This window comes from Trachinotus anak, unplaced genomic scaffold, assembly GCF_046630095.1.
Source record: "Trachinotus anak isolate AG129_WGS33_773 ecotype Australia unplaced genomic scaffold, CSIRO_AGI_Tana_v1 ptg000014l, whole genome shotgun sequence".
NCBI classification, from domain to species: Eukaryota; Metazoa; Chordata; class Actinopteri; order Carangiformes; family Carangidae; genus Trachinotus; species Trachinotus anak.
Window position 1 is genome coordinate 16,958,322 of NW_027273865.1, and position 12,753 is coordinate 16,971,074.

Here is a 12,753-nt window from a genome sequence, read left to right on the forward strand (position 1 = left end):
ATATGGTATTGAGAAAAAAAATTACTAAGAATACACTGTCAACTAAACTTGTTAACACTGATAATTAGTATTAGACTGAATTTGCTCAGAGTAATCTCAGTGGGCCTCATCAGGCTCTGGTATTAAATAACCATTGTTGTTTGAAACAGATGGCTGAGGTGAATGATTGCCCTTGTGTCTGGTGGTTGCCATGTGTTGTGCCTTTTGAGGAGGCAGAATTTCTACTGTTTTAACACTGAGAAAGGATATACTATATGCCATCCCAGTCTTTAGGCAAACGACTCTACTGTGTGTGAAGTGTCACCGCAAGAAGTGTGCATTTGTGTCGCTGATGTGTAAAAGCTCCGCTTCTGCGTCTCCAGCCATTGCTATACAATATGTTTCACTGCTCAGTCTGTTTTTACATTGTTATTTTGTTTTTCTGTGTATTTTTGTGCGTGCATGAACAGCTGTGCCAAAACCCACAAACAGAAACACCACTATTCTCAGGTTTTTCCTATCAATTTTAATCTCAAACAGCTTTGATCCAAAATCAGAACCCATTTCAATGAAATCTGACCGAATAATTCCTCAAAGTGAAATCAGTCCACTAGCTGCTGTATCTCAAGACAACTGTTTAAAAAAAATACTTTTGTCTTTGTAAATGTATATTATTTTGTTATATTTTATGCCCAAAATGGATATGTCCCATTTTTTGCCAATGTACAGTATGTGCTGACTGTATTGTCTTTTGAATTCAGGTTCAGTTTCAGGCACAGGTGGCCACAAGTACAGACTCAGAGGAGCAGTGAGAGGTATAGAGGAAGGAAGTCATCTCAATAATGTAAGGCATTTACTTGCATTAAATCAGAATGTAAATAATTTTCTTGGATTATTTTTGTAAAATTTCAAAGAATATCTTAAATGTAATACTAAAATAAAACTTTTAATATCCAATCAAATGATGTGTTGCTGTTATTCATTCAAGATGCTTCATTAAGTGCAAGTTTAGGCCAAGGATAACGAAACAGATCTTTATTGAACAACATGTCCTGCACCCACCTACAAGGCACTTCATTCTGATTTCTGTCAAACGGAAAGATAAGAAACAACTTGAAGAGGCATTTTTGCAGTTTTTGACCTAAAAAAACGAATGTGGTTAACCCATGCAATAACTGCTTTAGCATAAAGAACTGTGAAACGTTGAAACATATGGTGATTACAGTCTCAGCTCCACTTTCACAGTGCCATCGCGCTGTCTGGATAACGGAAGTATAAAAAAATAAAACATACAGCCCCTCTTCATACAGAACAACTCCCAGTGTAACTGGTGCTCTAAAAATAAAACATGCAGTGCAGCAAATATAAAAAATGTGGACCTTCTGTGACCATGAAAATCTGTTGTATTTTAAGCCTAAAACAAGATAAATAGTGGTTGGGTTCAGTTTTTTTTGTATCCCTATAGATATTGTTTTATTTATATCTACAAATATTCCATCAAAGATTTTCACTGACATTTACATGTTAAAATTAAGAAAACCAAAAGGGGAAAAAAAACACATGGATGCCTGATGTTGTCAAACAATTACCATCCCATCCACCAAAACTACCACTGTTAACACAAAAACATGAATATGATTTGTCTAAATGCAAATGTGCATGCAGAGCCATGCAAGCACAGACTAAATTTACATACTGTATTCAAGCTCCAAGCGTGAAGAGCAGGTGTCCCTAATACACTACAGAAATGAAGGCAAATCTTTAGTATCAAAATACATTCATAGCTCTTTGCCACAGTAATAGAGTGCTCTAGCATTTGAAAAAATCTTCCACTCAACACTGTGACCGGGCTGAAACAAATAAAGCAAACCATATAACGAACACTCATCCCAATTGCAATTTCTTAAACATATTAAGTGCTCTGTGATCAGACCTGGGTTGATTACTGACTGAATTCTTTCCAAACACCTTGCATAGTTAATCTGCCAGATAGAGTGTGAACTTGAAAAAGCAATCCTCTTAGTCACACTGTGCCAGGCAGAAACAGGAAACCGTCAAATATTACTCATCCAATTTAAGCCAGTCTCGTTCACCTCCATGCTTTAAAACCATCACTGATACCAGCCAAAACTCCATACTTCAGAGGAGCCAATCCTGGTTTTGTGATATGCATTGTAACACAGGTGGTGATATATGAAGGTAAAGCATAGGTTGCAGTGGCTCTCTCATAGCTGGGCTAAGTTGCTGTGTGAACCCTTGAACTTTTAAACATTCTACAGTAGCTAGTCATCCTTTTTGCTTCCACTATCTTGAAGACTCTGAAAGGACAAAAAAAATGAAAAGTCACTGTCAGATAATGTTATATTCCATTATCTTAGATGTGATTAGGCCATTTATTTACTGTAAATACAACTGTATATGTTTCCCTGTGAGACCCTGGTAATAATGGGAACTGTTGTCATTTACTAGTATTAACAGCCTTTGTTTTCATTGTTTTAACAACAAAAAATAGGCTGCGGCACTTTTCAGTGGAATAACTCTATCTAGATTGTGCATGGCAAGAAGTCATTATCCGGTTGTGTTTAGGACTTAGCATTACCTGGAGCTCCTGATGTTCTTTCAGCAGTCTGTCATACTCCCTGGCGAGGCCGTCCGTCTGCTTCTTCATTACCTCTGCCTCTGACTGGGATTTCTTCAGGGCTGGAGAGGAAACAATCACACTTCAACACAGGGCATCCTCATCATCTTCATCCACTAAAAGTTTTAAAGTCTACGGTTCTTTCATCAACTTTCCTGGTGTCAAAATAAAAAGATAATACAAGCTATGCCACTAGCATGTAAAAGCAATAAAAACATATTTATACAAGATATGTGGAAAAGTACATGGACACCAACCATCTCCTGCTGTCTTCAGTTCTTCTTTCAGTTTCTCCACCTCCTTTCTCAACAGCTCCATGCCCTCTGAAGTGGCCTTATCACCCTTCCCTTCCATCAGAGTCTGATGGAAATGAAAACAAAGAACATTAAACACACATCTTTATCTGTTAACTGCAAGTCTGAATCATTAATCTTCTGTGTGTATGTTCTCATCTAGAGCTATCAAAGAGATATCTTAGAGTTGTTACCTAACCACTGTGGAGCCCACCTTTTTCAGCAGCTCATTGTCCTCCATGTATTTCTTAGCAGTCTGGTTAGCACTGTCAGCCTGCGCCTGAAGAGCAGCTGTAGTCCCAGACACTGCTGCCAGCTGGTTAATCAAAGTGATCACTCGCTTCATAACCCTGCAAAAATAACCAGGGTAAGACGAAGGCCTCATTCATTGCTGATGCACATACATACATACATACACACATACACACACACACACACACACACACACATATATGTATATATAACATTTTTGATATGTCCTTTGTGTAGCAGTATAAAAGAGAAAAAACTCACAGCCAGAGGAAGACAGCAAAGCCAGAGATATAGAGGTTCCTCTGGGCTCTAAAAAGCTTCATGTGCAGGTGGTCAAACATGTTCGGTTGCAGCTTGGAATCTGTGCCAAGGTCTTTGTGTGAATACTTTCTCACTTCACGGACAGCATCTAAACAAAAGGAACACACAATGAGTTAAAAAGGTTAGATTTAAAACATTTCTTCATGCTACCATCTTATCTAAGTTTTCAGGTTACAGGCCTACAGTAATATGGTCTCTAGTGGTGAGTCTGACTAAGGCCCTGTCATGCAGGCATTTTTTTAGGCCTTTTTCTACCTCTTTAGGCCTTTTGTTCACATGCACTGAAAACAGACCTTTTGCAAAACTCCAGCCAGGTAACACTTTAGAAACTCATGTTTTCTGTGTTGTTTTTTAAAGTTATTTTTAACTATGAATTTTTTTAATTAATTTTAAATAAAGGCATTTTTGTCTTTATTAAAGCCATAGCCATATTGACAGACAGACAGGAAAGTTAGTTAGTTTTTGGCTTGTAACCCTTGTTATTTCCCTACTGGAACCAGTGATATCTTTATGTCAGGCTTCTGATTGGCAAACATGGCTTTATGGTTAGGGTTATATGGGCTAGGTACCTGTTGATGTTTTATGCTCTCGAAAGTGCTTGACAGCATGTTTTGGGAGATGTTTTAAGACCAGAGGAGGAGAAACGCTATTTTAAAGCATCAAACAGTGCACCCAAAGCTTCCTCCAAGGTCACAGTTGATGTTCATACCATCTGAGGTTACATCTCTAACTGAAGAATTGTGACCCATCTACAAAATTGTGTCTAAAATATTGAAATAGCTGATTACAGCTGGTTACACTTACCGAGGAAGAGCACAATAAGTACTATGATCATGGTGAGAAACACTTTGTTCCAGAACCCCGCCATGAAGCTCCAGATCCTCAGCTGGAAAATTCTTTGCCACCTGCAACCACATATGCAAAAACATTTACAGACAGCAGTACATAACAGGTCTCTACTCTAGCAATATACAAGCACATTATATCTGAGCGACTATTACTCACCTCCTGGCAGAGATGAAGGGTAAACAGAGGATGACAAGGACGCCAATCTCCACATAGAGGAAGAGGGCCACAGCAGTCCATTGTAATGTCATCTTTGCTGAGGGCCTCAGGAGATAATCTGAGAAAGACAAACATGAAATGTTACAGGATAATTGGCAAAAGGTGTAGCTAGCATGCATGACTTTTCATCCACTTGGACAACAATAGAGCCTCTGTTGAGAAAAACAGCAATAGCAAGTTAAGCTTCTTCCCCATCCAGTTCACATACCTAACATAAAGAGGGTTAGACCGGAATGAAGTTGCCAGTAGTTAGCCCTGTCAACTCACGTTGTGGTAGCCTACTTACAACTTACAGCCGCTGCGCCACCACAAGCAATAAGTGACAAGTATAGTGTGTCTATACGCTTATTATAGGTAGATACCAAAAACAATACACTTGGGCTTCTTAAAATGATGTCTCTCTTTCCATCTTCAAAATCATATACCCAGTGCTCCATTAACTATTACTTTAACTACAAGCTAACGCTAACCTGGGCCGCTTAGAAAAAGATAACCAGCCAGTTAAGGTGTCTAAGTCGTTAGAGTTCAGAGATAAAGATACACCACTTACAAATAAACCACCAAAATGCCGACTAAGAAAGAGTAACTTTTCTTCTCTTCTGAAATCACCCAACGCAAAGTTCGTCTTCCGGCTTCCCTTCCTGTTCCAGCCAGCTCGTCTGAAAGACCGAGCTTCCGGTCTTAGTTTTCAAAATAAAATTATTTGACGGTAATTGCGTCACTGATTGTTAAATAGTTGAGTAATAACATCTTAAATCTCACGGTCTGTTCTTACTCTTGTCTGTACATCCCATGGTGGTACGTCCCCATCCTTTATACATGGATCCACCATGCAAATTTAGACTTTACTTTGAAGGCAAATCACATTACGTTCTCTGAAGAACTCCTCATTAGAAAAATAAATTTACATTCAACAACGGAATTGATTTCCATGACTTAGTATTTGTACACACTCAGTTGGCAGTTTATTAGGTGCACCTAGCTAAAATTAAAACAGTGTAATACGTCAGCCCTGCAATAAATCCTCACTGACACATAACCAATAAAAACAACACTTATGACATTGCTTTCCAAAAAGCTAGATGTACAGGAAATGAATCATTGTACCAGTATCATATCACTTTGTCATTTTTATATTCTTTTCTAACTTTCAGTTTTAATATAATTCGTATCTGATGATGATTTTGAGAGTGCTAAATATTTATTGAGAAGCAAAACACCTTAAGCCTCAGTATATACTCACTGACTAAGACGAGCATTAATAATAACTAAATATTCTGTTTAATTAGCTATAATATTACTGTTTAGTGAAGGCTTGCCCTGAGAAAATGGAGCAGTAAAAAAGACAGACATCAGTAATACAACTATAGCTTTGTTTTATTTGGCACAAAAATAAAAAAATGCTAAAATCAGGTAAGTCACATTTCAATATACTCATGTTCCCAGATTATGTACTGAACCATATGTGTTCTGGAGGTAATCTATTACAGCTGAGGTACTGGATAGAGAATTGAACACTTTTCTTTCAGGCTGGGAGCTAACCCTCTCCAGCATGTAGATAAGATGGTGATGGAAGCAGGTGAAAGGAGTGCCCTGCTCTATAGAGATGTCGACCCAGTCCCATATACATTCCAAAGGAGTATCCTCGTAGCCAGCGAACATTGCAGGGTTAGCAAGTAACCCCCGTGCAGCCATCACACCTAATAAACAAATCCAAACAAACAAGAAATTCACAAATTAGAAAGGAATACCCTCATTTTTGCATATGTCATAAGTTGACAAGTGAACTTGTTCAAGAGTGCACTTTTGTTGAAGACAATGAAAACATATCTACCATCGACACCAGTAAGCTGATGAGTGGACTCCACATCACGGAGGTACTTTATGTCCCCATTGGCAATAACAGGTACAGATATGCTGTCTTTGATTGTCTTGATTGCATCATAATGGACTGGCTGGTGGCGTTCTTCTGCTGTACGGCCATGGACCGTTATCCATGACACACCAGCTGATTCAGCCTTCTGGCACAGATCCACTGTACGCCTCAGGTCCTTGTGAATTCTGAGGGTGATGTGAATGTCTTTTATTATCATTATTTTTTTATTTCTATTTTAAATATATATATATATATATTTTTTTTTACCCTGATTTTCACACAGGAAGTCATGGTTACATGTTAAAAATAAAGCAATATGTACCCTGACACACGAACATGTATTTTTACCAGATATATATTTAAAAAACAATATATTGTCACTTGTCAATTTTTAAACATAGTTTGGCATTTCTGTTCTGCAATTTCTTGTTGCTATTGATATATCTGCAATAGGCTAACATCAACGTCACAGACTTGGTGGTCTAGTGCTAGTACAATTTCAAACTGGTTCAGAGTTTTTACCTTATTTTGATGGACACTGTATAGTTTGGATTGTCCACTTGGTTTCTGACATGTCTGACCATGTCTTTCACAAGTTCAGGCTTGTTGATGAGACAAGCACCATACCCGGCTGACATAGCCCATCTGAAAATGAAATAACAAAGCTAATCAAATAACTCAGACAAAAAATTCCATCTATCGTGGTAACACTTAATTAGCGTTCAAAATAAGAGAGACGAAAACAGAAACATACAATTTGACATAAGAAATTAATCAATCAAACAAACTATGCAGTTTTCATCCTCTGCAAAAATGCTGAAATAACAAAGTAATAAAAAGTGACTGAAGGCCAAAATGTATCAGGGCCTAGTTGCACCTCTGGGGACAGCCACAGTTGAGGTCAACTCCATCTGAGAAAGGTGCCACCACACAGGTTGCATCAGCCAAGGTCTGGGCATCATGGGCAGCAAATTGCACTATCAGGGGCCGGTCACCTGAGGAGGAGAGGGAAAATCAAACAACGGTAATAAAACTTGGTAATGTATGGTAATATGGCAGCGTGCACAAAGCACACAATTAAAACACATTAATTACGGTGCAACAGTTATATCCCTGTGTACATATACAGTTCATTGGAACTGATGGTGCAGCAAGGACACTGTAACTCATTTTACAATGTTGTTACTCACGCTCATTGGTTGTGAATTCACTGTCTCTGGCTTTGACAGATCGCATGAAGTCAGCAGCAACTATCATTGGGGTGAAGCAGATATCACAGTTGTATTTCCTTACCAAGGATCTGAACGCAAGCCTATGGGAAAATGGATTTCGTTGAGCATCGTGTGCAACAGTCAAAATAAATGGTCACCGTACAAAATAAATGGCCTCATGTTTAAGGCAGAGGAGCTTGAGTACAAGTGTTTCATCGAGTTTTAGATTACATGTACTTGAAGCGTTTCCTCCCTTGAATGTGGGTTAGTTCAGCAAAAATAAGCAAATTAATGCTACTACAGAGGAGAAAATAGATTCCACTTACTTTGAATATCGAACCATTGGGGCACATATTTTCAAAACTTTTCCCTTTTCAAACATGTCCATAATACTGGACTGGTTTCCATTGCAAGTCTTCATTCTTCTCAGAAAGAACTGTTAGCCAGCTAGCATAACAAGCTAACTAGCTTAAGACCCAAGAATATAGTAGAGTTTAAAGGTGGGATCTGTCGTCTGACGCCTACTTCACTGTTTCAACGAGACGAGGACCAACTGCTAAAACAACCTAAAACCCCAGTGAAACATACCGGAACACTGATATAGTAAGTTTTACTTCGGGACAACATTACAGCACAGCGGTTCAGTCGACCATGCGGGAAAAAAATATGGGCGTGTGTTGAACACCTCTGAACCCATACGTCACGTAACCTAATATATGCGTTTATGCATTTTATTTTATTCTTTTTTAAAATAAATGTATATATAAACAACCCCTTCCCCAGTGTACCTAGCTAATGTTATACCAGGCAGTTCTTTTGTCTTTGATTTTTTTTTTTTTTTTTTTTTTTGAAAAAATATTGATGCTCGATTTGTTAGTGATTCGTTACGTCACATCCATTCACGCAATGCTGCCTTCATGTTCTCTACGGAAAAAGTAGCTTTCGTGCTTTGAAATGACTTAAGTATATGTCTGCAATCAGTTAGTTGAATTAGAATAACTTACTGAAAATGTGGCCATTTTACACATAGAGGGACAATTTCAGTGTCCTAAAAATGGGCACTGCTAATTTGCCTTATCTTACAGATCTTCTGACTTGAAACATATATCAATATGTATGGCAAGAAATTACTTACCTCAAAAAGTGATTTGTCATTTATCCAATTCTAGACGGAAATATGAGGTGAGGTATTCCTATTGCGTACATACTATACATACATAATAACTAATAAAATAGAAGGCAAGATGAGGTAAATAAATGCCAAAAGCTAAGTACAGTTTATCTTAAATACTAAGCTGTTTTTACCGACTATTTAGTTTAATACTTGACTTCCATCAGTGCAACACTGCAGGACTGCAATACCAAAAAGGCAAGCCTAAGTCATAGGTCATCTTATGTGTGGTGAAAAAAAAAAAAAAGTGAAATATACTGGGCAATGGTGTAGGAGGTTGTCCAACCCTACTGCACCTCAGCTCTCATCAGGTCATGAAACTCCCTCTGGCCCAAGAAATATTTTCCTTGTCAAGAAATCTTGAAGATTTGAAGCACAGAATCACCCTTGCTCTGAAATCAAATAAACTCTTTAAAGGTACGTTTCCTCTCAGGCCACAAGAGGGCAGTGAAGCAGCACAATGATATAAAATGTCTCTATTTGTTGAGTCTTAAAAGGACAATTCACTCAAAAAACAAAAAACAAACAAAAAAAAAAAAAAGACATCAAAGCATGTATCATTTTCCTGTCTGAACAGACTGGTAACACAACCATCTATCCAGGATGATTTAGTGATTTGATAAGGTTTAAATATATTAGCTGAAGAGTGTGAGGAGTTTTTTGTGCTAAGTACCTATGGGAAGTTCATTTTCCTCCCTTAGGTGGGGCACAGAAATCATCGATCGATCACCCTGTTTAAGAATTTATACATTCAGTCATTCCTGTGTTCAAAGTTTGTTAGTGTGTTTATTTTGTAACCAAATAACAAAAAATGAAACCTGCTTTCACCTTTTAAAAAGGCCAAGGAATACCTCCTCAAAAACTACACAGCTGATGAATTAATGAACACTTTATTTCAAACTGGCACTGAATAAGTGACTAATATCAAAAAGAAGCATCAAACAGATACATCAATAAGGCACAAAGAGCATCACAAATATATACCATGACTGTAGAAACCCGTTAATCAGCTGATAAAATCTCAGATCCTAAAACTTCAACAGAATAAATACAATTTCAATCCAAGTCAGGCCAAAGAAAGTGATAGCAGTGGAATGCAGCTTGTTATTTTCACTAGTAAGCCAGTGAGTGATATAAAAAATTCAATCCACAGTAAACTCCATGCTCACAATCCATCTACACTACCTACTTTACACTCAGTTTAAGCTTACACATCACAATGAACAGAAAAGTCCCTTAATCTACACCAACATTTACATCATACATTATGAGTCGCAGCCATAAACTGTGGCGAGAGAAAGGGCTTGGGAAGACCTTAGCTTGCGCCATGTTGTGCAGAAACACACAATACCCTGTGAAGAAACAAAACACGTGTTAAGTATTTTCACCACACCATTTGTACAATGTGGATAAGTTAGTGATTTATTAGCATGCACCCAAACTCCAGCACCACATTTATTTGCCTTTCCTCTCCCTTACATACTAGTCACTTTGAACCATATCCTAGGTTAGCAGTTCTAATAGGTACTCTTCAAATTCTATGAACTGAGACAGGCCTTGTTGTCCAACTTTAAAACCAATCTCTCTACATGCTTGACCAACTTGGCGTGACATGAGGAGAGTGACTTTGCTGAGGGCAAATAAGTATTCTCCTTATCTCAGCCCATCTAAGTCAGTTCTACAGCCAATAAAAACAAATCAAAACCGATCGTGCCTTTGCAAACGTTCAAGAAGTTACAAAGTCGAGCACTTGATTTAACATCTGTGCCATGAATAGTTCCTTTCATTGGCAGGCATACACACATATCATACATACATACAACATCTCTGCTGTCTGCAACATCACAGCGCAGACACTTTCTGTCCACAGCTTGGGATAGGTATTTAAAAGCATAACAGGCTACACAACTGTAAAAAGACAACACAGCAGGTCAATGGCAGCCAGCCTCAGGGGAGCCAAAGTTTAGGGGCCACAGGAATGACTGCCTTTGTGTGTCCCCAGCCACCTGCCCATCGCCCCTCACTGAGGTAGCTTTTTGTGGCCAGCCGCCTCCAGCTCAACACTGGAGAGGAAGCGCCTGGATAGCCGGTGGCAGTCGTAGCTCAGCTCTGTGGTGTAAACAGCGCTGGTTTTCTTGGGGTAGATGATAGTAGTGCTCTTGAAGCGCTGCGGCCGATGGCGAGGCTGAAACTCCAGCTGTGTTTTGTAGTGGCGCCAGGTGCTGTGGGGCACGGCCATGATAGTCTGCCTGCAGTGTTCAAGACCCTGGCCCCATGGCTGCAGGGCCACGTTCTGGATGAAGTGGCGGTCTGAGTTGTAGTGGACAGATGAGGTGTATCTGTTGAGGAGGGGAAAGTGTAATGGTTTTATTTGGTGTGAAACCATGTAGTGAAACTAGTCTGCATCCCACCTGCACCAACATTATACGACAACACTTCAACTAAAGGTTTGTTCTGTTGTTCACCTAAGTGCACATGGAAGTTGTAGGCTGCTTTGGGATATATTAAAGTAAAAATACTAAAGCCTGCATGTCCTCATGTTGTGCCATTTTTTGACTGACATGCATAGCCGTACTCTTCCAGCAGGTCTCATATTGCACAGAACAGGTCATATCAAAGTCAACCCACCTAATTTCCTTTGGCGGCAATGGATCAAGTGCTATGCCTTCCCCAAAGGACAATGGGTGTAGCTGCGGCAAAGATCCAGTGGGTAAAACTGGAACCTGCAATGCAAAAATCAACCACACAGTTATCAAATGCAGAGCCAAAACTGCAAGCTCTTATTGGCCTAGTTCAGTGCTGTAGTGACCCACTTTCTACAGCCAGCCAAAACACACAGCAAGTTCTTGCAGGAAAGTGTAAACTGTTATTGTCAAAGAACTTCCACAAACATTAGGTTTATTTAACTAAAAACTGGCTCACAGAGAGTCAGCAAAACGGTGGGCATGGCGTGACTGCAACAATACCAGGGCCAATTCCCTATGTGCAACATTTACACCAATGCAAGACAATCTGAAATTTGAGGGATGAACTACACTATAACATTCACTTATGCATTTGTGGAAACCGTCAGACCCCTGCATGTCAATTCCTAGTAGTATGCCTAGTTTTCCATATCAAATTGCAAGTTATGAAATGTCCTGGCATTCAAGGCGATTGTATTCAGCTGCAGTTTGTGGTCGCTTGCCTCGCTCCAAAGGGAGTTCACATATTGCTTAAAAAAAAAAAACATAAATAAAAAATAATCACAGGATGTAGTGAGAAAGCAGTGTTACCCACCAGGGAGCCCCTTCCCTCGTCTTCAGACACCGGGCTCACACCCCCGGCTTTATCCGCACACACAGGCAGCAGCCAGGCGCTGGGGCTCGGGCTCGGGGGGAGCCCAGAGTCCGGGCTGTCAAGTCCTCTGTCAGCCCTGCAGCTCATATCCAGCGGGTCTCCTTCACATACATTTGGCAAGTTCAACCTGCCAACCATTTCTAGTTAAAAGTTGCAAAACTCCAGCGAGCAAGACGCAGGTTGCGAAAGGGAAATATTTCCAGATTTGACTTCCTTGTGTTCTTATTTTCCAGTCCAGGGGGGGTGGTGGTGGTGGTGGGAGTGGGGGGGGGGGGGGGGGTTGTTTTGTTGCAAGGTCCCACGGTGTCACTGCTAACTTCTTCCCGGACGGCATGCACAGCTGCCCGCTGGAAATACCATCAACCTGGTCAAACTGGTCATTCAGTTCCCCCGACCTTCAAACAAGAAAACTTAAAAAAAACAAAAAAAAAAACAACAACTATTCTTTACGTTAACAGTGAAACATAATTAAAAGCACAGCCCAGCCCCGCAGTGATTGTGTATCTAAAGATGAGGGAGAGTATGTTGACTTCTGTACTGAGCAAAGAAGGGATGCGAGTCCCGATGCCCGCGGCTCCTCTTCAAACTCCTTGTCCCTCAAAGGGGCC

At 39.7% G+C, this 12,753-nt stretch overlaps 2 protein-coding genes across 2 annotated transcripts; both read right to left on the reverse strand.

The window, feature by feature from the left end:
- Positions 1 to 1,424: 1,424 nt before the first annotated feature.
- Positions 1,425 to 8,320, reverse strand: dus4l (dihydrouridine synthase 4-like (S. cerevisiae)). The gene is made up of 14 exons (XM_071497351.1): positions 7,962 to 8,320; positions 7,615 to 7,736; positions 7,302 to 7,419; positions 6,947 to 7,069; positions 6,383 to 6,609; positions 5,984 to 6,248; positions 4,757 to 4,803; positions 4,489 to 4,606; positions 4,288 to 4,388; positions 3,424 to 3,571; positions 3,125 to 3,260; positions 2,875 to 2,977; positions 2,579 to 2,679; positions 1,425 to 2,297 (listed from the first exon to the last, which is right to left on the reverse strand). Exons 1-14 carry the CDS (start codon positions 8,054 to 8,056, stop codon positions 2,262 to 2,264), a joined length of 1,740 nt encoding a protein of 579 aa, XP_071353452.1. The 5' UTR covers positions 8,057 to 8,320; the 3' UTR covers positions 1,425 to 2,261.
- Positions 8,321 to 9,680: 1,360 nt separating this feature from the next.
- Positions 9,681 to 12,752, reverse strand: rflnb (refilin B). The gene is made up of 3 exons (XM_071496300.1): positions 12,086 to 12,752; positions 11,435 to 11,529; positions 9,681 to 11,145 (listed from the first exon to the last, which is right to left on the reverse strand). Exons 1-3 carry the CDS (start codon positions 12,281 to 12,283, stop codon positions 10,827 to 10,829), a joined length of 612 nt encoding a protein of 203 aa, XP_071352401.1. The 5' UTR covers positions 12,284 to 12,752; the 3' UTR covers positions 9,681 to 10,826.
- Position 12,753: the final 1 nt, after the last annotated feature.

What these genes read in the sequence shown, in the direction of transcription:
- dus4l (XM_071497351.1), bottom strand. Translation starts at nt 8,056, where the DNA reads ATGAAGACTTGCAATGGAAACCAGTCCAGTATTATGGACATGTTTGAA. An exon ending in TGAATTCACAACCAATGAGC is followed by an intron (nt 7,420 to 7,614) that starts GTGAGTAACAAC and finishes TCTCCTCCTCAG; the next exon opens with GTGACCGGCCCCTGATAGTG. An exon ending in CCCTTCATCTCTGCCAGGAG is followed by an intron (nt 4,389 to 4,488) that starts GTGAGTAATAGT and finishes ATGTGGTTGCAG; the next exon opens with GTGGCAAAGAATTTTCCAGC.
- rflnb (XM_071496300.1), bottom strand. Translation starts at nt 12,283, where the DNA reads ATGGTTGGCAGGTTGAACTTGCCAAATGTATGTGAAGGAGACCCGCTG. An exon ending in ACGAGGGAAGGGGCTCCCTG is followed by an intron (nt 11,530 to 12,085) that starts GTGGGTAACACT and finishes TTTGCATTGCAG; the next exon opens with GTTCCAGTTTTACCCACTGG. An exon ending in TTGCCGCCAAAGGAAATTAG is followed by an intron (nt 11,146 to 11,434) that starts GTGGGTTGACTT and finishes CCTCCTCAACAG; the next exon opens with ATACACCTCATCTGTCCACT.